At 34.9% G+C, this 24194-nt stretch overlaps 3 protein-coding genes and 1 pseudogene across 4 annotated transcripts; 3 read left to right on the top strand and 1 right to left on the bottom strand.

Annotated features, from left to right (window-relative positions):
- The first annotated feature begins 773 nt into the window (after positions 1-773).
- On the top strand, positions 774-1933 carry LOC108807753 (F-box protein At3g22700-like; annotated as a pseudogene).
- Positions 1934-8579: 6646 nt separating this feature from the next.
- Positions 8580-9866, top strand: LOC108807752 (putative F-box/kelch-repeat protein At3g22730). Its single transcript, XM_018579998.2, has one exon. The coding sequence runs from the start codon at positions 8643-8645 to the stop codon at positions 9864-9866; it is 1224 nt and encodes a 407-aa protein (XP_018435500.1). The 5' UTR covers positions 8580-8642.
- Positions 9867-9960: 94 nt separating this feature from the next.
- LOC108806398 (mediator of RNA polymerase II transcription subunit 33A) lies at positions 9961-15086 on the bottom strand. Its single transcript, XM_018578501.2, has 12 exons — positions 14758-15086; positions 14523-14633; positions 14119-14445; positions 13716-14038; positions 13545-13636; positions 13150-13462; positions 12857-13067; positions 12519-12633; positions 12281-12442; positions 11579-12209; positions 11299-11505; positions 9961-11211 (listed from the first exon to the last, which is right to left on the bottom strand). Exons 1-12 carry the CDS (start codon positions 15027-15029, stop codon positions 10136-10138), a joined length of 3840 nt encoding a protein of 1279 aa, XP_018434003.2. The 5' UTR covers positions 15030-15086; the 3' UTR covers positions 9961-10135.
- Positions 15087-16837: 1751 nt separating this feature from the next.
- On the top strand, positions 16838-24003 carry LOC108813235 (protein DETOXIFICATION 19-like). Of its 2 annotated transcripts, XM_018585730.2 has the most exons (8): positions 16850-17098; positions 21882-21941; positions 22350-22894; positions 22978-23064; positions 23155-23211; positions 23309-23547; positions 23609-23727; positions 23838-24003. In XM_018585730.2, exons 1-8 carry the CDS (start codon positions 16850-16852, stop codon positions 23937-23939), a joined length of 1458 nt encoding a protein of 485 aa, XP_018441232.1. In that variant the 3' UTR covers positions 23940-24003. The 2 variants fall into 2 exon arrangements, with proteins under 2 accessions (XP_056844215.1, XP_018441232.1); XM_056988235.1 differs by having other exon boundaries at positions 16838-17098; positions 23309-23727.
- The last annotated feature ends 191 nt before the right edge of the window (positions 24004-24194 follow it).

Below are 24194 nucleotides of genomic sequence, written 5' to 3'. Positions count from 1 at the left end.
TTCTAATGCATTATTTGTTGGAAGACTTCAAAAGTCACCTAAAACATAAACTCAAATAACTAATTAACTAAAACAAACACTTCAAAAAACTTAAAATCCTTTAAAGTGTTTAATTACACAAAACTAAACACATATAAAGTCAATTCTTCTTTTAAGTTAAGCTTCCAAAATCTAACCGTAAGAATATATAAAATACTACAATATATGTCACCATACACTAAACAAAAAAATATCATGACACACTACATTCATTCATCTATGTTGAAAATAATTTAATTTTACTAGATCTTAATTTTATATTATTTACAAATGTTTATAATTTATATAATTTTCAATCTTTTTCCCGTCTAAATTTTTTTATAAAAATTTATAAATTACTTTTAAGATCTACTTTATGAAAAAACTTCATGGAAGTCTTCTACATGACTTACAGAACTTCGCAAATATTATAAAACTTTAAAAGACTTATAGGTTTATATTTCGTAAAAAGTGATTTTTTTTGTTTGGTTAGAAAGAGATCGTTGTAATTACTACTCTTTGGGTTAATTTTGCATTTGATCAAATTGATATACATTTGGAGTTAAAAATCAAATTTTGAGTCATGTTTAAAAAATACTCCTAGAAAATTTTACTTAAAAAAAAGAAAATGAAAGAGTATTTAAAAGAAACATCGTTTTTCTTTTTCTATAGAAGAAAAACATTGTTGTTGCAAATTGATTACCTCAAAACCCTAATAGAGCCTAGCCGTTTTCTTCTTCCTTGGAGAGAACGCAATGATGATATCCGATCTTCCCCACCATTTACTAGAGGAAACTACTCTCTAGGGTTCCGGCGACAACTCTGATACGGTTGCGACCTACTTGCAAACAATGGTGCTTTACTGAAAGACCAAATATTCACCGAAAAGCACCACCGTAAAGCTCCAAAGCAGCCTTTATTTCTCATGTTGAAGGAGTTTAGGATTTGTCCAGTCAGCGTTGAGATCGATCTCAGCGTCACTGCTCCATCTATAGAGTTTAAGGATGCACTTGACCTGAAGGGTTCCCACTCTAGTTCACAACAAGTCAACATAGTGGAATAATTCACTGCGAAGGTTTGTTGTTATGCATTACAATACAATAAGCTCGTAGTTTGGAATCCATTTTTTAGGGGAAACAAAATGGATCCAATCAGTAGTCGTCATTACAAAGAAAAGGTCTATTTGCTCTAGGATACAGAACCAACAAATCTTGCCGTGACTACAAATCTTGGTATTGGCAGAGTTACAGTAGCAAAGACCAAGTTGTGGAGTTTGAAATATATGAATTTAGATCTGATTCATGGAGGTTTCTTGATGGAATCTCGCTCGACTACTATATACATGGAAGTGGATGCGTATTCCTTGCAAGGAAACACATATTGGGTTGCTTCAGATAGAAAAGACGAGAATTCTATATTCTTACTCAGTTTTGATTTCTCAACAGAAAGATTTAGACGTTTAAATCTTCCTCCAGTTCCGCCAACTATGATGCTATCTCTTGTTAGAGAAGAACAAATCTCAGTTACATATGAAATATTTTCCATTAAAAATGAGCTGTGGGTGACCAGTAACTTTGGTACTGAAGCTGCCTTGTCATGGAGCAAGTCCTTTGAAGTGGATTTACACGTTCTTGAAGAACGTTACCCGTTCTTCCCGACTTTTTTACTCGACGAGACAAGAAAGTGGTCGTGTGCCCAGGACCAAGGTTGGAACATGAAGAACGTGGTCTACATTATTGGAGAGGACGATGAATATCACACAGAAATCCCTTATGAAAATTCTACACAGAAATCATGGTGCCACGTATATTCAATTATATTCCAAGTTTGTTCAATCCAGCAACGAACACAGACACAAACACACAAGAATGAAATACGATTTCATATCACCAGAGAAGAAAAGAAGACGCAGTAGCCACACTTAGACTGTCGATGTCAACTTGTTTACATGCATGTGAGATGATTTCTGTCAGGGTATCTCGTGGGAGCTTCTCAAGAATGAGAGAGGGATGGTTTCGATCATTAATATGTTGTCTGATTTTTCAAGTTTTGTGTTATTTGTCTTTGATCGACTGCGCCGCGAGTTTTATATGTATTTCTATACATTTGATGCGAACATTCCGTAGATTTGATGTGTGCGAATCCTTTTTATTATATGTACGAGGGCTTGCCCCCGCGCAAGAGCGAGTGGTTGTGCTGAAGATTACATGGTAGATTGGTTTACTTTATATTCCTTGCCGGGGAAGTCTGTGCGGGTATGTGATTGCAGAGAAGTCTTTTTTTTTGGTTTTGTATGTTGTTGTCTGGTTCAGTGTGATAATTAGCAAACGTTGGGCTTTTGATTGTGCTATTTAATGTTTTACTAGATTCTGAAGGCGGTATATTTTCTGTTTATTTTTAAAGAAATTTTTTGTTATATTTGTCTTTTTTATAATCATAATTTTTCTAATCATTTTTTTCTAATATTAATTTATATATAATAATTTTTGGTTACTATTTAAATATATCAAATTGCGTAATTATACATTTGTGCTATAGTATTTCAGAAATTATTTTTAAACTTTATTCTTAAAATTTACAACATATATTTTATATTTTCTTAGCAGTCACCTAACATAATTAATAAATAATATTCGTACAAAAAAAGATTTGGAATCGACCCAAAAATCAAGTTTCATACTCCATTAGACATGGCGGTTCTGGATTATTATATTCGAAAAAATATCAAATCCAACCCGCTCCAACCTACCCCGAAGACAAACATTTTTTGAAAAAGTGAAAAAAATAATTTTAATTATTCTCTATATTATATATATTATATATATATAAGTATATTAATTTTATTATATAGTTAAGTATATTAATTTAATTTTTTGAAAGTGTGAAAATAATTTTAATATATTCTGTTAAAATTTATATATATATATATATAATATTTCTGGAAGAAGAATAACATTGTTGAGTTAGAATTAGATAGTGATAGTTTTCGAATCACTTCTATTTGCGTTAAAATAATATATTATTTAACCTGTTAATTTATTCTGTAAATGTTTTATATCTAAACTAAAATAAGATAGTTCATTTTTACTGTCAAATAGTGATCAAAATTTTTATTTTTTTTCAAATGAATTGATGTTAATATGTTTTTTATAGGGTCTCATATTTTATAAATATTTTTACATGTTTGATTATAACCCGTAAATATCATTATTTTAATTAGCTACTCTAAGTAAATATTAAACCCCCAAACAATATTATATTAAAATATAAAAATTTAAAATAACTTTTGCAGTTTTTATTGAATTAAAATGAGAAATGTATTAGGATATTTTTCGATTAATTTTAGATATTAAATGTTTATATGTTTTGTGACTGTTGTAATATAAAAAGAAATTCCTAAAAAAATATAAGCACACGATGTAATTGGTAGCAATAAACGAAGGTGAATCCATATTGTGATTTTAATCACCTGCATTATATTAATATTAGTTATTAATAGCATGTTAATACTGTCACTTATCTATTGTAGAAAAGAATTGATATGGTTCAGTTATATATGAGGTCATGGTTACGGAATAATTATTAATAAATATAATTGTCCACTATATATTGGAGAGAAGTGGATCCGATAATTTTGGGATCAAAATAAAAGCAGATATAGTTATATAAAGATATGGTTATATAATAATAAATGTTTTTAAATAAATAAATAATTAGTTGGACCCAACTATTATCAATGGGGCATGATCCAAAATTAATAGTATTGATCCTGTTTGTTGCTATATTTGATACTTGATAGGTTGTTATTTAGGAATAGTAAATGTATATTTGGACCGTTGTATAAAGAGCCCAGTGCCCGTTTAGATAGGGGACAAGTGGTGCGACCGCTCCAGGTCCAAACCATTGTCCTCCTATTTTAGAATCCGATTTTCAATATATATTAAAATTATATAAAAAAGGGCTAAATTTTTTGATATATGAAAATACTTTTATCTTGACACAATTTTATTTTAAAACTAGATATGAGCCCGTTGCGTTGTAACGGGTTTTGTTTAATGTTTTAACTTAATAAAACATAAAATAATAATTGTTTTATTATTATTTTATGATTGATTTGCATATGTTATGTGAAATTTATTTTATAATTAAAAATATTTTCATACATAAGTTTAAGTTAAAATTTATATTTTATAATCATGCTACATAGATGGATTGTTATCAACTTTCTAGTTGGATTAGGATAAACACTATATCTGAAGGTTTAAATTGAACCCAACATAAAATAAGAAATTAAATGAAAAAAAAAATGAAAGTCAAATAATTTCAATCGAGTCAATGACAACATTATACATTTTTATGTAATAATTTAATGTTTTATTAAATATGTTTTTATAATGTTACACTTCTTTTGTTAATTAAATAATTTTTAGTATTATGTTCATCATCAAATTCTCCATTAAAATTTTTATACTTAAAAATATGATACAAATCTCTTTTGTTTAGGATTTTGTTTTTTAAAAAAGGAAAACAACTATCAAATATTATTTTACAGTGTTTTAGTATCTTATAAAAATAAATTAATATTACATAATATTTTACAATTAAAATTTTCTAGGATTTATAAAAATAAAATTACTTTGCAATAATTATCTCAAGTTAATATTAAATATTTTGCCATTTATAAAGTGCCATTTTTAAAAGTGCCATTTTCAAAATTTGTTTTTTTCAATATCATTAATATTTTTACAATTTTAAAGTAATGGCAGATTTTTATTGACACATTCACAATCTAATATTTTAATTGACACATGCCTCGACTGAAATATTTGAAGTTATTTTTGGTTTATTAACTTTAACATAAAATTATTAAGAAAATAAAATTACTTAAAAGTTGCTTGTTTCTTCAAAGTTGTTAATTAATATGATCGTGACACTTGATAATTATATATTTAAGAATGTGACATGTGTTAATCTATGTCATAATTAAAAGTATATATAGTAATATGATAATAATAATAATAAAGAATTTTGTTAAAAAGTAATTATTAATATTATTTAATCGTAATTTCTGTTTTTAAAATTCTAACCAAAAGATAACTGCAAAAGATTATTTAATAATAACTTTTCTTCTAATATTGTTAACTAGGTTATTTTCCCGTACTCATGTAGGGGTATAAATATTTATAAAATAAATGCATTATAATATTTTATTTCCATTATGACAGTTTATTAATATTTTTTAATTTTTTTTAATTATTCTGTTATTTATATTGTAATCAATACGCATGGTCTGTTTTATATAACATTGTGTTATTTTAATTAGATTATAATTTTGGATATATAATATCTCGACTTTTTGGTTATTATTTGGATATATTAGATAACATTTACATTTTACGATTCAACTAAGATATTTTGTTATACCGATTAAATTTTTGATTAATTTTGTTATTTTCATATAATTTGATTCTTGCCTTAAATTTGTATATATATATATATATATATATATATATATATATTTTAGTAGGATTATGTATAATTTAATATATGTTGTTTTGAAAATTAAATAGTAAAAGTAAACTAAAGTGTTGGTCGGTTCAAAATTACATCTTAATTGTAATAGTTGGTTAATATATTTGTAGTATTATTCATATTTATTTAGTAAAATGTTGAGAATAAATGATAATATATATTATTTTTATTTAATGATTGGCTTTGTATAAAATAATTTGGATTGGTCTAGTTACTCATTTGTGGGTATATTGTGTTACATATTTCCGTTAAATTCAAGTATAACCAAATCATATTTATTGTATTCATTGCATTAGTTTGGTTTTCATCTTAGATGTGTATATATATTTATGAATTGGAAATTTGTAAATAGCCCATGACTATGTTAATTTTATAGTACTGGTAATTTGGAATATGTTAATTATCACAAATAAAATATAAAAATAAAGTGATGATAGGTATAAAATGCATAAAAATATAATATCAATATTATTTTTCTAAAATTTCCTTTTTATGAAATCAAATTATATATATAAATTATTTTCGGTTTAAGTTTATAAATATTTTCTTTATCATACATGTTATTGAAAAATATAAAAGGGAACATAAAAATATTAAATAAAATTTTATTCATTAAATATATCTTAGTTTATGCTATTTAAATTATTTTGTAATAGTATGATAAATATGTTTATTTAAAAAAAATGCTTAATACTTTTAAAAATATAATTATATTGTTAAGGTTATTTTAAAAAAGGGAAGATTATTTTCTTACTTTAAAATCAAGATTATTTTGTGAAATTTCCTTATCATGAATTACACTATATATAAAAGATATTTTCGTTTTAAATTTATAAATTTTCTTTATATATAGGTTATTTGAAGAAAAAAGAAAAAGGAAACCTAAATAGAAAAAGAAAAATAAAATAAGATATATGATTAATAATGATAATTAGATATATTTTGATTCATTAAGGGTATCATCGTAATCAACCACCGTGAGAGTTAACGTGAGCGCAACACGTAGGAAACTGACTTCTCAAATAATATTATAGAGATATTAAATGTGTTTAAATATAATTTATAGTTACGTTACCTGAGCGATATCAGATGCAATGAAATCCCAAACATCATTAATAAAATGTTGGACTTCAGAAATCTCATTATTCATTGAAGGAATTTCAATCATATCGCCAAGATTAACCAAACATCCATCATCATAGCTGAAACTAATAGAAAAGTATAAAATCAAGTTAGTAAATTTGTTTTCAACTAATTAGGCCTAATTTTAATAAAATGAACATCCAAAAAATTTAAATTGTACCTTTTTGAAAGTCGGTAACAGAATCAAAATCATAATTCAAATAGAATTTAGTCCAGAAGATGCCGACAAACAAATTACACCTTCATATGTCTTGATCAAAAATACTTCTCATGATAAGAACAATATTTTTACTTTTTACAGGATGATATTTATCTTCAAATAGTTCTGCTTGTTTAGCTCATAGTGTTGCTCGTATTTTAATTCCACTGTATAAGATATAATTTTTCTAAAAGAGAAATAAAATTTTTTATAGTGAGACTGATTGACAGAATTGGAATTGAAAAATATACCTCCCTAACAATAAAGTTAGAATAGATCTTCGGAGGACATGTTTAGTCTTACTACGAACATCCATTTTCTCCATTTTATATAATTCATTACATCTGTAACAAAATCATGTTATATAATAATGTTATTTCAAGTAGAATTCATTACGAATACCCAATCAATTGACAGTAACATACAAAACCGAAAAGAACATGCGAAGGTGATATTAAACTCACATAATATTTTTTTTGAATCAATAAATATGTTTGGTAATTAAATATAAGAAGTGACAAAAATATGACAGAGCTTAGTTCTATATACATATATATATATATATTTGAATGACTATAGTTCCTTTTGGTTTTATGATTTTTTTTATTAAGGATTGTAATAAAGGAAAAATAACATTAAACACCCTTTAACAATTTCTTGGTTAAAATTTTTAAAAAGGAAAACTACTATCAAATATTGTTTCACAGTTATCTTTTCTTTATGATTTTAGAAAAGGAAATTAGTATTAAATTAATATTTGTACCAATCGTTTTGGTATAGGATTTGTTAAAATTGAAATTACTGTTACTTTTTTTTTTAAACATCGTGTTAATATCCAAATAATTGTAGTTCTTTTTGTTTTATTATCTTTTTAATTAGGATTTGAATAAAGGGAAATTAACATTAAACACTTTTTAACAATTTTTGGTTTTAGATTTTAAAAAGGATAATTACTATCAATTTGTTTTTAACAATTATCTTTTCTTTATGATTTTAGAAAAAAAATAAAAAAGATAATTACTATTGATCTTTTAACAATTATATTTTTCTTTATGATTTTAGAAAAATAAACAATATTTGCAAACACATGTCACAATCTAAAATATATAAATGTCATGTGTCACAATCATGTTAATTATTAACTTTGAATTTAGAAAAATAAATAAAAAATGATAATTACTATTAATGATAATTTCTATTAATTTTTCTAAAAATTATATTTTCTTTATGATTTTAGAAAATAAACAATATTTGCAAACACATGTCACAATCTAAAATATATAACTGCCATGTGTCGCAATCGTGTTAATTAGTAACTTTGAAAAACCAAGCTTTATAAAATAAGATATATTTCTAATATATTGAAAATAAAAACAAATACCTATTAAAAAAACTCTAGGGCATAAAATCAGGGTCCATGACATTATTAAGCTGGTCCTGAAAGAGCCCAAGTGTTGATGTCTTAAAAAGTTCATGCTTTCAAAGAAATTAGTAGTTTATAAACCATAAAATGGTGTAAATTGATGGTTAGAATCTTGTAAAATAATTAATAATCAAATTCCCTAAGAGTATTTGCCGTTAAAAGGAAAAAGGAAAAGGAAAAAGGAAAAAAAGGAAAATAAAAGAGTATATAAAAGAAACACCGTTTCATGTTTTTCTATAGAAGAAACCTTTGTTCATTAAAAAAAGTGAATACCTGAAAAACCTAATCGAGGCCTGGTCGTTTTCTTCTTCCTTGGGAGAGAAGAGAATGATGATATCCGATCTTCCCCACCACTTACTAGAGGAAATACTCTCTAGGGTTCCGGCGACAACTCTGAGACGGTTGCGAACTACTTGCAAACAATGGAATGCTTTACTCAAAGACCAACTATTCACCGAGAAGCACCACCGTAAAGCTCCAAAGCAGCCTCTACTTCTCATGCTGAAGGAGTTTAGGATTTGTCCATTGAGCGTTGAGCTCGATCTCAGCGTCAATGCTCCATCTATAGAGTTTAAGGATGCACTTAACCTAAAGAAGGGTTCCCACTCTAGTTCACAAGATTCCGATATAATGGAAGTCTTTCACTGCGAAGGTTTGTTGTTATGCGTTACCAGATACAATAAGCTCCTAGTTTGGAATCCACTTTTAGGGGAAACAAAATGGATTCATCATTACAAGGAAAAATCTAGTTATGCTTTAGGATACAAAAACAAGGAATCTTGCCACCGTGACTACAAAATCTTGAGGTATCGGCAGAGTCCCAAGAGAGAAGACAATGTTGATGAGTTTGAGATATATGAATTTAGCTCTGATTCATGGAGGTTTCTTGATGGAATCTCTCTCGACTACTATATACAGGCAATTGGATACGTATCCTTGCAAGGAAACACATATTGGGTTGCTTCAGATAGAAAAGACGATTATTCTATGTTCTTACTCAGTTTTGATTTCACAACAGAGAGATTTATACGTCTAAATCTTCCTCCAGTTCCGTCAACTATGATGCTACTATCTCTTGTTAGAGAAGAACAAATCTCAGTGTTACATATGAACCATTTTCAATTAAAGATGGAGCTGTGGGTGACCAGTAACTTTGGTACTGAAACTGCCTTGTCGTGGAGCAAGTCTTTTGAAGTGGATTTACACGTTCTTGATTCAGAACGTTACCCGTTCTTCACGACTTTTTTACTCGACGAGGACAAGAAAGTGGTCGTGTGTCCAGGACCAAGTGGTCTGAACTTTAAGAACGTGGTCTACATTATTGGAGAGAACGATGAATATCACAAAGAAATCCCTTATGTAAGATCTACACAGGAACCATGGCTGTCATGTATATTCAATTATGTTCCAAGTTTGGTTCAAATCCAGCAACCAACCCAGACACGGAAGAGAAAGAGAAGAAGTAAACTAGAACATGCGATGCTGGTTACAAAGAAACAAGAGAAGAAAAGAAGACACAGTATTCACATTGAGACTGTCAATGTTGACTAAATTTTCCTCATTTTTATTGTCTACACTATGATACAAACTATGTTTTCTTTTATTATTCCATGTGGTAGCAAAAACCAGATCATCATAATGAATATTATGAGAAAAGAACATTTAATTCTTCACAAGATTTGTATTCTTTTTATCATTCCCTATACATGCGTGTTAGAGTCATCACACTATACTAACAGCTAGTAGAGTAAGCCAAAACTATCCACCGTCAAGCAAATCAACTAAAACACTATGAAAGAGATCAAAACACTTAGAAGAAGCTAGGAACGCAAATGAATGATAAACTCAGCGGCATGATCCATTGTTTTGAGACCTCCAATGGAGAGAAGTAAAACCGCTAGCTCATCTTTCCCCCACCGTCTCAGCCCGTTGCTCAGACTCTTCATCACTTCTGTATCGATCTCTATCACCCAACTTGGCAAACAGCTCACCATTAGACTCACCAAACCGGTAATATAAGCTCGCCAAGTTGCTGTCTCGCACCCCACTGATATTTTCCCGTCCAAGGCACTCGCGAGGAACTCCAAGTGGCTTCCCATGATCCCTTGGCGGCGTTTCGATGCAGCTGATCTCCAGTCCATCCCCCAAGCGAATGCTCCACATAGGACCACAAAGTAAGCAAGGGCATTCCCTCTTAGCTCCGCAGCTAGCTCAGATGGTCCTTCTTGTTCTTGGTCAACCGATAGAAACCAGGACGGGATGGTCTCTTTGATCAGTAGGTGGACCACAGCTAAGCCGCCGGTTAGCCATACCAATGAGGCACTAAGCGAAGCAGCAAGCTTGACTTGAGTCATTGCTGTTGCTAGTGAACTCTGGCCGTAACTTGATCCGGTCTTCACTGTTTTCAGCTCCTTTGAGAGCCTGTTCTGTACTATATCCTTCACAGAATGTATCAGGAGAGAGAGAATCTCTTCCGTTACAGGGACGGTGTCTCTGAGAGCACGATACATGCGTAGGTAGAGAATCCCCGGTGCTACAGGAAAGATCCCGCCATGGCCAAGAAGAGATCCAACACTATATGACATGGGTGCAGCGTTTAACCCGAGAGTGGCACTGAAGCAGTTCCTGAGGAGCTGAACCACAGCGTCTGGGTTGTGAAGAAAGACGGTGCGAGATGCAGAGAAAACAAGAAAGTCAAACCAACGTTTCGCCTTTTGGGTCCACAACGAAGCTACAATGGGCATGCAAGGCCAAGGGCAGGCTGCAGCCAAGCACTCGAGTGCTGGCCCGGCCAGATTGAGGAAACGCTCTGAAGCTTTGTCGACTTTGTAAGTAATGGTTAGAGTGACAAAAGCGGCTAGAGGTAAAGGAAGCGTTGCTGGAGAACTCCCTCCGGCTATAACACAAGCAAGAATCAACCATAAGTTCAAAAGACAAGTTTCAACAAATCTAAGACAATGTTGAACATGTTGCATAGTTTTACCTGGAGCAAGGCTAGGGATATCAACTCCTGTTGTTGCGAGAATTTTCTTTATATAAGCCTCAACGTTGGATAGGTTTGCAGCCGGATTTGGCCAATCAATGCCGTTCATGAATACTTGCTTCCAAACACCTCTGCTCACCTCAGCCGACAAGTAGCTCACTATCGTTGCTAGTGATGCTGGGAGAAAATCTGTTAAATCTTTCAGACCTGAAAGAACAACACTTATTGTCACAATATATGATATATATTATTGGCACAAGAGAAAGCACGAGGCACAAACCTGTTGCTAAGTCACGAGTACAAAGCCTTCCATGAGAACAAGCTGTTAAAGCAGCATCGACGACATATGGAACAGCTTTGAGGATATCCCAAGCAGGAAACTCAGGTCTTGGAATGCTGTCTTCACTTGCAGCTCCTGATGAACTGCTTGTGCCAGGATTAACCTTTCTGAACACCATGGTGAGAAGTGCTTCAACTGTCTGGTGGACAGGAGATCCATGTGTAAGTCCTGATAACGTGGACGCTATGCATTGCTGGTGCTGCCTATACCAGAGTTTCAGCTTGGGGAACGAGTCAACAAACACGGGCTGGCAAGATGCTGACCTTGCAACTTCTGAAAGTCTCTTTCTGTTCCGGTCTTTGTTAAGGGTCTCCGAGGAAAGAAGGTGAGAGTTACGCACCAAAAGAAGATGCTCGAGTGTGAGTTGGGATCCAACCGTGGGCACATCTCCTACACCATGCTCAATTGGAGGATGATTGAATCTCCAAAGCTTTAAAAGCAGAGTGAAAGCGTTCGAGAAAACAGAATATGCTGAGATTTCTTCTCCAGATGGAAGAGTCCACGACACACTTGGGGTGTAAGATCCAAACACTTCACAGATTGGCATTAGAGAGCAAGCAAGTTGCGGAACCTAAAAGAGTATTCTCATCAAAACCACATATCTTGCAGCATCAAGAAACTTGAACAATAGTGTTTACATACCATGCCATGCAAAGAGAAAATCTGAATGCTGTCAACAGATCCTATCCCAACAATAATAGCATTCAGCATGCAGGCATAACCAATTAAATGACTTTCAGCCCCGGAATAATCTGCTGGAGCGGGTGGGGATAGTAATCTTGTAAGATATTCAACAGTGTGTTCCTGTAAGATAAAAACAGATGTGTTTTCAAGCGGTAAACTCAACAGAATTTCACTACTGGTGGATGTAAATGCGGACCTGAATGTTCCAACCCCGTGTGAGAGATGCACCACAAAGCACTATAGCAGCAGATATCTTCTCGTCATCTGATCCTTTGACTGCGACCTCATATAGTTTCTCCACCTCCGTTAAGCTTCCATCAAATCCATGAGCTTAAATTTCAGTTGCTTTACTCTCGGTAAATTAAAAAAGATCATCTGAAACAAAAAGTAATAACTGAAGAAGAGGCAGAACTAGAATGCAACCACGCTTCTCACCGAGGCCATTTGGTTGTAAAAATTGTGGTTTTTTAGGCTATGATTTTGAAACTCAGCAGCTAACAGTTTTTTCATATTATTCATAAGAGCTCATTCTACCTTGAAGCAGGAACTGAAACTAATGCTTTCACCATTGCAGCATTTAGTGGGGCTCCTTTCACAAATGACGACCAGCATGGAACTTCACTCGACAGACTCTGAGGTATTTGGTCGTTTTGGCCGTTAACATAGCCAGGCCACGAGTAGGCCGACGAATCCAGTATGTTTCTTGCTATACAAGCCTCAACTATCAGGTGACGCATGTTTCCACCTACAACATGTACATTAGGCGTAACTTCTGAAGCACACAAAGATAAACAGATTGGTTTAACGCAGAATTTGCATTAACTTACGGCAGTTGATAGGCATGTCCTTCATGTTTATGACATCAGAGCATGACTTGCCAACATCTCCACCAGACAAAAACATGATTGCCTTTGCGGCAGCCTTGTTCGCAGCAGAAACAACGCACTGGGGAGGAGCCAGCAACGTAGGGAAATCACCAAGAACCTTCAAACTTGTAATAAGATCACCTCGTAGCGTTTTCATGACGAATTCGTACTCTCCCTCTTCAATAAAGTTCGCTACTATAAGAGGTACAATGCATAATGACATACACAGCCTTGTGTCCAGTCGAGGAATAGGTCCTTCAATAGGATCCCTTTCCTAGCAATAAAGAAAGACAAGTAAATCAGAAGAGACACTAGTAACCAAATAAAGGAGCTTTTAGTCTAGAGATTGGCCTAACCCTTTGAACAAGTCGAAGAGCTGCTATCCAAATACCCAAGAAGGTGTCATGCCAAGTGCTGCCATTAAACCCTTTAAGTGTTTTAGCTAGACCTGAAATTTTGGTTAGTCATTTCACCATACATTTGTGATATCTTTAGTCAAAAAAGTAAGATGGGAGTCTGCAAATAACCGGTAATGATTTCAATAGCACTTGTAGGGTTAACTTGATATCCATCCATAGCATCTTCAAACACCAGATCAAGAGGAAGCCAGAGTGAAGAGAGACTTGCTCCATGGCATAAGCCAGCAAAAGGAGCAAGAGATCCAAAATCCACAATTGCATTGGATTTGCGTAAAGAACCCACTTTGCTGCTGTCACGAGAATATGCAAATCGTTTATTTGAAACCAACTCCAATAGATCCCCAGAGTTAACAACCTTTGAACTTCTTAAAGCTGATGAGCTTTCTGCAAGCAACTTTACTCTGCTGACAAATTCATGCCACTTTGTAACCCTACAAAGCAAACATTTACAGAAATGATGACTACTAATCCAAGCTTGTGGCTATCATTTTAGGCTGACTGTAATGCATACCTGTTGGAGAAGACCAAGTATAGCAACCTGGAGATCACTGTATCTCTGAGGAACTCTGCAATCATCTCGATAGCCATGATGTTGTTTAAACTCTGTAACTTCTCGTCAGATCCGGTCTTCTCGTCAATTTCCATATCTTGAGATTTGATTAGCCACAGAGAAGTGGAGTCTTGGCTTAGCTCTATTAGACCTTCATCAGTTAAGCATGCGTCTAGCAGCAGTGAGACCATCTTAAAGACGAACTCTACAACAAGTAGACCGGGTCTGTCTGTTTCCAGAGGAAATAACTCTGGAAGACGAAGAATGTTTGCTACTGAGTTCATGACGCTGCAGCAAAAAAAGTATATATCCACATTAGAGCATATGAATAGGACTCAACTATGATTAATGAAACAAGGACTGACTTGTGGTAGTGAGATCCGGTAATATGATCTTTAATGGTGAAAACGTTTCTCTTGAGAAGCTCCAAGTAAAGTCTATAAGCCGCTGATTGAGTAGACCGGTTTGGAACAACTCTGCAAGAAACCAAACCAATAAAGATTCAATCTTTTAACACTTCAAGACTCTAAAAGATACATTTCCAAAATTACAAACAATAAAGATTCAATCTTTTTAACACTTCAAGACTCTAAAAGCAACCTGAGAGCGAGGAGGGAGAGAACGAGGAGAGGAGAGACGAGGTTCAAAGCGATAGCTCTGTGGAGAAACTTCCAGAGGATGGGGACGTTGTTATCCCAGCAAATGTAGGAGACGAGAACCTCCGCGAGCTCCGTGGAGGGGAACTCGACGAAAGGTTTCAAGTTGGAAGATAGATGGGAAGCCCAGAGATGAGGGTCGACGCACTGTTCCTGAGCCTTCTTCGTCAGCTCGATTACTCCGTCCCAGACGGTTCTCTGTCCGGGAACCACCATTTTCTCTCTGTGAAGGTACAGAGAGAGAGAGAGAGAGAGAGCGGTTAAAACAAAAAGAGGAGAGTTTCAGATTTGATTTGGCAAAAAAAGAGAGTACGCGTGCGTGCGTGCGTGTGAACGTCCCGAGACAAAATTATGATTTCTTGAATTTATTTACTATGTCAAACCAAAATATATTTATATTTTTTGTTCAATTGTTTGATTTCTTGAATTTATTTTTTTGGAGGTTTTAATATAGGTCTATATCACATAACCTTGATAAAACTATTTTGAAAACTCACTCACCACAAAATTCTAATAATCTCCTCATTGATGATTGAGTTTTATTAATCCAAGCACAAAACCGATTGCCAATCACACCTCTTGTAAGCCTCAACAACATGTTCACTTCATTTCTTTGCATTCCCATACCAAGTGTTCTTTCACTTTCCTCTTTTTGTTTAAGTGTGTCAACTCAGGCTCATCCTTGGAAGCAACTTCACATACCAACAACTCCATATTGTTGCATAACTCCCCCCTACATTGTTGCATTTCAATGTATTCCGCTGGGACAACCATCATACGTAGCCGTTAACCACATGCAGCTGATCAGCTTTTGTTCCAGCAGACTACTTCATTTCGGTCTTGTTCCAGCGGAATACATTGTATTATACAGCTCAGGTTTTGTTTCACTTTTGTATTTATATAGAAACGCAAGGGAACCAGCAGACTTTCCTTTAAACCCACTTTTTGGGCTTGGGTTTTGAGGTGTTACATTTTTTTCTTAGTTTTCTTCCATGAAATTGAGTTTTAAGCCCGTTAATGACGGATTTATTTCTAGAGAGTTAGGCTTCGTTCTACACATAACTAGGCTGCGTTCATATAATTTTGACGCTGATTATACAGAGGCTTGAATTGATCAAAATTTGTTAGGTAACAATTTTTTTTATTTCGCTTCTAGCTTAATAAAAAGACTACTAATCTTCAAACCATAATGTATGAATAAATTCACATGCCTTTAATGAACAGAGTTATCGTTAAAGTTCTTTCGGTTCTTCTTCTTCATTCATTGTCAATGTTCTTCTTATTTATATTTTAACATTCTTGATTAAAAATTAATTGTGTCAAGTATTATCAAATATGATATTTTTGTTTTAGATTTTTGAACAAGTATTCAAATTTTAATTTTAATTAGATAGATCCAGTTTAGGCGATTAGTTGAGTTTGATCTAATATGAATGAGTGGATTGTTGAATGGGTAGATGTAAGAGTGACTGATTATGTAATATCAAAAAAAATTGTTGAACGTAAATAATTCACAATCTATATATATAAATAAATAAACTATTAATTTAATTTATTTTTTTTAATTTGAGGTTTTGGAGCATAAGAACTATTGAGTTATATCAGCATATCAGCATACACACATGACACATGTGAACATATATTCACTGATATTTAAAATCATGTAACACGAAAATAACAAAACTAATTAACCACACGTTGCAAGTTTGGAGATAGGGGGCCTCTGACTTTGAGCCTTAGCTCACTGCTTGCCTTTCTTTGTGTTAACGCGTAGCTACTTATCTCCCTTATTTAATTCATTTCTTCATCTCCCATTCTTAAGTATCCTCAGCAACCAAAGTAAGCATAAGTGCTTTTAGGGTATCCAGTCTATGATTAGGATTACCTATAGTGTTTATCTTGATTAATAAGTCAGTTATGGTAAGGACAACGATAGTTTAGCTTATGTGTATATAAATAAGGCGTTGTAAGTTCTCTTGTGACAAGTTAGAAATTTACATATTACACCAAGTTTACAGCTTCATCAAGAAGATCCAATGGCTGATCCTACCAATACGATCACTCCCTTGCTGGACGATCATGAAGTTGGAGGAGATGACGTTGGAGGAAGGAAAAGCTCATCTTGGGTTCAAAAAGTGATAGAGCTGGAAGAATTAAAGGCTCAAATTACTTACGCTCTTCCAATGATATTCACAAATCTTTTCATCTATTGCATCCCTTTAACATCTGTGATGTTTGCTTCTCACCTCGGCCAACTCGAGCTCGCTGGGGCAACCCTCGCCAATGTTGAGATAAGCTTGAAAGGAGATAATAAAGCTTGAAGATCAAGTAAAAGATCTAGTCCTACCGAGATATGGATTTAGGAATCATTATATGTTTAGGAGTTATCTATAACATATTTAGGAGTTATCTTTATGATTACCTATTAGGACTAGGTTATTTACATCTCTATATAAACATATGTCGAGTTGTGGCATATGTGTGTGGATTAGAGATTTGAGAGTTTGTGTGGCTTTAGTTTTTGAGTGAGTTTTCTAAGGCTTAATAAAGAAGAGTTTGTTCTTTATAAATCGTTGAGCTTTCATTCTTTGATTCTACATTTGGTATCAGAGCTTGAGAAAATATGAGTAAGGAGATCGTGACTACAACCCTAAAGTCGAAGGAAGGAGGGAGCTCTTCCATCCAATGCCCAATGCTTACTGCAACTAACTACACAGTATGGGCAATTAGGATGAAGAACGCTCTCAGGATACATGACGTCTGGGAGGTAGTCGAAGAAGAAACCCTAGAAGGAAAGAAGAACGATATGGCTATAGGGCTTCTATTCCAATCAATACCAGAGGTCTTAGTACTGCAAGTTGGTGAGCTTAAGTCGGCTAAGAAAGTTTGGGAAGCTATAAAGACCAGGCATGTAGGGGCTGAGAGAGTTCAGGAGGCGAGACTATGTACACTGATGAGCGAATTCGATAGATTAAAGATGAAAGATACTGATAAGATCGATGACTTCGGAGGCAAGCTAGCAGAGATAGCAGCAAAATCAGCAGCGCTTGGAGTAAGCATAGAAGAAACAAAGTTAGTCAAGAAGTTCTTGTCAGGTCTTCCACGACGGAAGTACATACATATGGTCGCATCATTGGAACAGGTGTTGGACCTCAAAACGACAAGCTTTGAGGATGTGTTGGGTCGACTGAAAGCGTATGAAGAACGTATTAGTGAAGAAGAAGAAACACAAGAGGAACAAACGAAGTTGATGTATTCAGATGACCAATCAAACCAATACAACCGGGAGTATAACAGAGAGTCAAGAGATTATAGCAGAGATTCACGAGGAAGAGGTATGCGAGGCAGAGCATATAACAGAGGAAGAGGCAGAGGTCGTGGACCTAGAGATCCTTCGAAGGTTACATGCTATCGATGTGATAAGCTAGGTCACTACGCCACTGATTGTCCCGACCGGCTACTTAAACTGCAAGAAGCTCAGGAGAATGACAATACCTCTACACAAGAAGCAGATGATCTCATGATGCACGAGATAGTATATCTGAATGAAAAGAACTGTATACCCGATAAGTATGAGACCAACACAGATGCAGAAGACATATGGTATTTGGACAATGGAGCAAGCAATCATATGACTGGAGATAGAAGATATTTCTCAGCTATTGATAGTACAGTTACCGGGAAAGTAAGATTTGGAGATGACTCCAGAATAGACATTAGAGGAAAAGGTACTATCTCTTTCATTGATATGAATGGTGAGTCGAGAAAGATGACAGACGTGTACTTTATACCTGAGCTGAGAAGTAATATTATAAGCCTTGGACAAGCGACTGAGTCGGGCTGTGATATAAGATTGCGAGGGGAGCACTTGACTATGCATGATTCAAACGGGAGACTTCTGGTACAAGCAAACAGATCACGGAATAGACTGTATAAAGTACGGATGGGTATCAAGAATGCATCAAGGCTGTATTTAACAGAGATCAGTGAATCAAATAGGTGGCACGCAAGACTTGGTCATGTGAATATCACAACAATGAAAGCAATGATGAGCAGAGAGCTAGTCAAGGGAGTACCGAGTGTTGACATTACCAAAGATATATGCTCTTCATGTCTACTTGGAAAGCAAACAAGGATGACGTTTCCACAGTCTACCACATACAGAGCATCGAGAGTACTTGAGCTACTACATGGTGATCTATGCGGGCCTCTAACTCCATCCACATCGGGAGGAAACAAGTATGTTTTTGTGGTCATTGATGACCATTCGCGGTACATGTGGACTATACTTCTCAAGGAGAAGAGTGAAACTTTTGAAAAGTTTAAAAAGCTGAGAGAAGTAGTGGAGAAAGAAACTGGGAAATCAATAAGAACGTTTAGAACAGATAGAGGAGGAGAATTTGTGTCTAATGAATTCAACTCCTACTGTGAATCCTCAGGCATACAGCGACATTTGACTGCTCCGTACTCTCCACAGCAGAACGGAGTGGTGGAGAGACGAAACAGAACGCTAATGGAGATGGTAAGGAGTATACTCAAGCACATGAGGATGCCTAATTACTTATGGGGGGAGGCCGTACGCCATTCTACATGCTTGATCAACAGGATTGCTACGAGGTCTCTAAAGGATCAGACGCCATATGAGGTTTACCGAGGGAAGAAGCCAAACATCAATCATCTTCGTATCTTTGGGTGTATTTGTTACGCAAAGGTGGACAAAGTTCATCTAAAGAAACTAGATGATAGATCTCGTATGCTTGTCCATCTAGGAACCGAGCCTGGATCAAAAGCGTATCGACTACTTGATCCAGAGACACGAAAGATTACTGTTAGTCGTGACGTTGTGTTCGATGAATCAAAAGGATGGAACTGGCGAAAGTATACTAGTGAAGAAGATTATGGTGATTTTGTGGTGACACTAGGAGAGTTTGGTAATCATGGAATACTTGAGTCTGGAGTTCATGTTACAGGTACTCGTCCAGTGTCTACAGAAGAAGCTATTAAAGATGAAACAATGGAGGAAGATGATGGAGAAACAGGAACAGTGGTGATAAGGAAAGACGATGGAGATAATAATGGAGAAACAGAGAAGGAAACAGAGGCAGTCCCACTAAGAAGAAGCGAGAGACAAACAACCACACCTAAATACCTTGACGACTACGTTTTGGTCGCTGAAGAAGAAGGTGAGATGTTATTGGTATGCTTGAATCACGAGCCAAGAAACTTTGCAGAGGCGAGTCAAATAAAGGAATGGGTCGATGCTTGCTTAGAGGAACTTGCCTCTATCGAGAAGAATAAAGTGTGGAGCTTAGTGGATCTTCCTGAGGGAGTCAAACCTATAGGACTCCGATGGATCTTTAAGATCAAACGTAACGCTGACGGGACAACCAACAAGTATAAATCAAGATTGGTTGCAAAGGGATATGTTCAGCAATATGGGATTGACTTCGAGGAAGTCTTTGCACCTGTAGCTAGACTGGAAACGATAAGGCTTCTGATCAGTATTGCCGCAACTAATGGATGGGAAGTACATCATCTTGATGTGAAGACAGCGTTCTTGCACGGTGAACTACAGGAAACGGTCTATGTAACACAGCCAGAAGGTTTCAAAGTTAAGGGAAGTGAAAGAAAGGTCTATAAGTTACATAAAGCCTTGTATGGACTAAGGCAGGCTCCAAGAGCATGGAATACAAAGTTGAACCGAATACTACTTGAGCTCGGGTTCAAGAAGTGCTCCAAAGAGCCCTCAGTTTACAGGAAAACCGTCAAGCAAAACATATTGGTGATAGCGGTTTATGTGGATGACATGTTTGTAACAGGAGCTAATAGTGAGATCATTGAAGAGTTTAAGAGAGAGATGTCGTTAAACTTTGATATGAGTGATCTATGAAGGTTAAGCTATTATCTTGGGATAGAAGTTCATCAAGAGGAAGGAAGGATAACGTTAAACCAGAGGAGATATGCACTTAAGATACTAGAAGAAAGTGGGATGAAGAGTTGTAATAAGACTCATACGCCAATGGAAGTGGGACTCAAGCTTGCAAAGTCGATACATGAGGATGACATAGATGCGACAGGATACAGAAGAAACGTTGGATGTCTGAGATACCTTCTCCACACACGACCTGACCTATGTTACACGGTTGGAGTGTTGAGTCGTTATATGCAGAATCCGAAGACGTCACATGGGGCTGCAATGAAACACTGCTTGAGGTATCTACAAGGTTCGACAACACTAGGCTTGATCTTTAGTCGCTCAGCTCCAGAAATTCCGAGGCTTATTGGGTACAGTGACAGCAGTCACAACGTTGATGAGGATGATGGAAGGAGCACAGCGGGTCACATCTTTTATTTTGGAAACAGCTTGATTAATTGGTGCTCGGGGAAACAGGAGACGGTTGCACTGTCGTCGTGCGAGGCAGAGTTTATGGCTGGTACTGAAGCGGCAAGGCAAGCCATCTGGCTACAAGAACTGTTAAGCGAAGTCACCGAGCAGCCTGTTGAGAAAGTCACTATCAGGATTGATAATCAGTCTGCTATAGCACTGACAAGGAATCCGGTTTTTCACGGAAGAAGCAAGCATATACACTCAAGGTTTCATTTCATAAGAGAGTGTGTTGAAAAGGGACAGATTGATGTGGAGCATGTTGCAGGCAGCGAACAGAAGGCTGATATATTAACCAAAGCTTTGGGGAGAGTCAAGTTCGTGGAGATGAAGAATCTCATTGGAATGCAAGAGTTGTCAAGTGAGGATTTCAAGCTTAGAGGGGAGAGTGTTGAGATAAGCTTGAAAGGAGATAATAAAGCTTGAAGATCAAGTAAAAGATCTAGTCCTACCGAGATATGGATTTAGGAATCATTATATGTTTAGGAGTTATCTATAACATATTTAGGAGTTATCTTTATGATTACCTATTAGGACTAGGTTATTTACATCTCTATATAAACATATGTCGAGTTGTGGCATATGTGTGTGGATTAGAGATTTGAGAGTTTGTGTGGCTTTAGTTTTTGAATGAGTTTTCTAAGGCTTAATAAAGAAGAGTTTGTTCTTTATAAATCGTTGAGCTTTCATTCTTTGATTCTACAGCCAATTCTTGGGCCACCGCTACCGGGTTTGCCTTCATGGTAAAACTCACATCTTTCATCTCATCAATGGTTTTGGGAATCAACAAGTCATGTTTTTAATAGTCGCGTGTAGATCTTGACCCAATCACAAGGGACGTAATTAATCAATTTTCATATTATTTATGGCGTCTATATCGAAGTGTATACACGTTCTTATCTGAATTTTCTTTTCGACATATCTTCGAGAATATATTAGAAACTCTACAAATTAATAGAAACAAGAAATTAATAATTTATTTGGTCCTTAATCTATCCGGTTCAAAATATTACGTGATAAAATAATAAGATAATATTTTTAAAAAAAAATCTATGTAAACATATAATCTCCCTGAAATAATAAATTAATAATTCATATATATATATATATATAAGATACATATAAGAACAAATAATGTCCCTGTTTTACAGACAGGGTTAAGTGGAGCACTTGAGACATTATGTGGTCAAGGCTTTGGTGCAAAAAGCTACAGAATGTTGGGGATTCATCTGCAATCGTCATGCATCGTCTCGTTAGTTTTTACCATCCTCATCTCTATCTTCTGGTTCTACACAGAACCGGTTTTCGGATTTATCGGACAAGATCCCAACATCTCAAGACAAGCTGCACTCTATATAAAATACCAAATTCCTGGTTTACTCGCTGACGGGTTCTTACAGAGCATTCTGAGGTTTTGCCAAACACAATCCATTGTTGCTCCGCTAGTCATCTTCTCGTTTGTTCCCCTGGTGATCAATATTGGTATCGCATATGTTCTGGTCTATTTAGCTGGCCTTGGATTCATTGGTGCTCCAATAGCTACATCTATTTCATTGTGGATAGCTTTCGTTTCTCTTGGAACTTATGTGATATGTTCTGACAAGTTTAAGGAAACATGGACTGGGTTTTCATTAGAATCATTCCGTTATGTAGTAATAAACTTGACATTGAGCCTCCCTTCTGCTGCTATGGTATGGTAAGTCAGATCAGTAACCATTACTAACTACTAAACTTCATATGATTGTCAGAGCTTAAGTGTGGACTATATTTTTGTAACAGTTTGGAATATTGGGCGTTCGAGATACTTGTGTTCTTGGCAGGATTGTTGCCTAACCCGGAAATCACCACCTCTTTGGTAGCTATATGGTAAGCTTTATACCACTATTTAATTAATTAATGTTCTATTTCATATCAAAAGAATAGCTTATTGTTACATAATGTATTAATTAAATTCAGCGTCAACACGGAGTCGATTAGCTACATGTTAACATATGGACTTAGCGCAGCTGCAAGGTCAGCCATCTCACCAATCATTTTAAAACTATGTATTTTCCTCTTGTCACAACATTATTTTATGTAATATTAAAAAGGTTACTAACCACCCTTGTAGTACGCGTGTGTCCAACGAACTTGGAGCTGAAAACGTGGAAGGCGCAAAGAAGGCCACTTCTGTAACCGTTAAGTTGTCTTTTGTCCTTGGCCTTGGCGTAGTGCTTGCTTTACTTGTTGGTCACGATGGTTGGGTCGGGTTATTCAGCAATAGTCGTGTCATCAAAGAAGAGTTTGCACCATTGACATTCTTTCTTGCTGCCTCTATAACACTTGATTCAATCCAAGGTGTTCTATCAGGTAAAATATTCTACTTTTTGTTGAATACCAAACATACAAAAAACTCAACTTTTATCGACAGGAGTAGCCAGAGGGTGCGGTTGGCAGCACGTCGTCTCGGTTATAAATTTGGGAACGTTCTATTTAATTGGAACGCCTATTGCAGCCTTTTGTGGTTTCAAGTTAAAGTTGTATGCCAAGGTACTCTCTTATGAAATTGGTAAATAAATCAAACATTTATCTGATCTTCTGTTTTTTTTTTTGAACTGGGAATGATGCTGTGTTTTGAGTCATCGTTTTGGTGGACACAGGGTTTGTGGATTGGTATGATAACTGGGATATTTTGCCAATGTTCGTCACTCATGCTTATGACAGTTTTCCGGAAGTGGACAAAGCTAAATGCTTCGGTCTAAAAGATCATGAAACTATGGACGAGATTAATATTATTATTGTGTTTTTGGATTTTTAATAATAAAACCAAAGAAAATCTCTAAATTATTTTTTTTCAGTGAATAAAACCCTCGATTTTCTGTTAGTATCAATCTCTCTTCTGTCTAAAATCCGTTAAGAGTAGACAAGAACCGCTAAGTGAAAATGCTGTTTTGAACAAAGCAAACTTGTACATGTTTTTAATAATAACTAGATTCTGACCCGCGCGCCCGCACGGA

The sequence above is a fragment of the Raphanus sativus genome, chromosome 6, assembly GCF_000801105.2.
Source record: "Raphanus sativus cultivar WK10039 chromosome 6, ASM80110v3, whole genome shotgun sequence".
In the NCBI taxonomy this organism is placed as follows: Eukaryota; Viridiplantae; Streptophyta; class Magnoliopsida; order Brassicales; family Brassicaceae; genus Raphanus; species Raphanus sativus.
The sequence above is the reverse complement of the archived record's forward strand: the minus strand, read 5'-3'. Positions and strand labels throughout refer to the sequence as shown.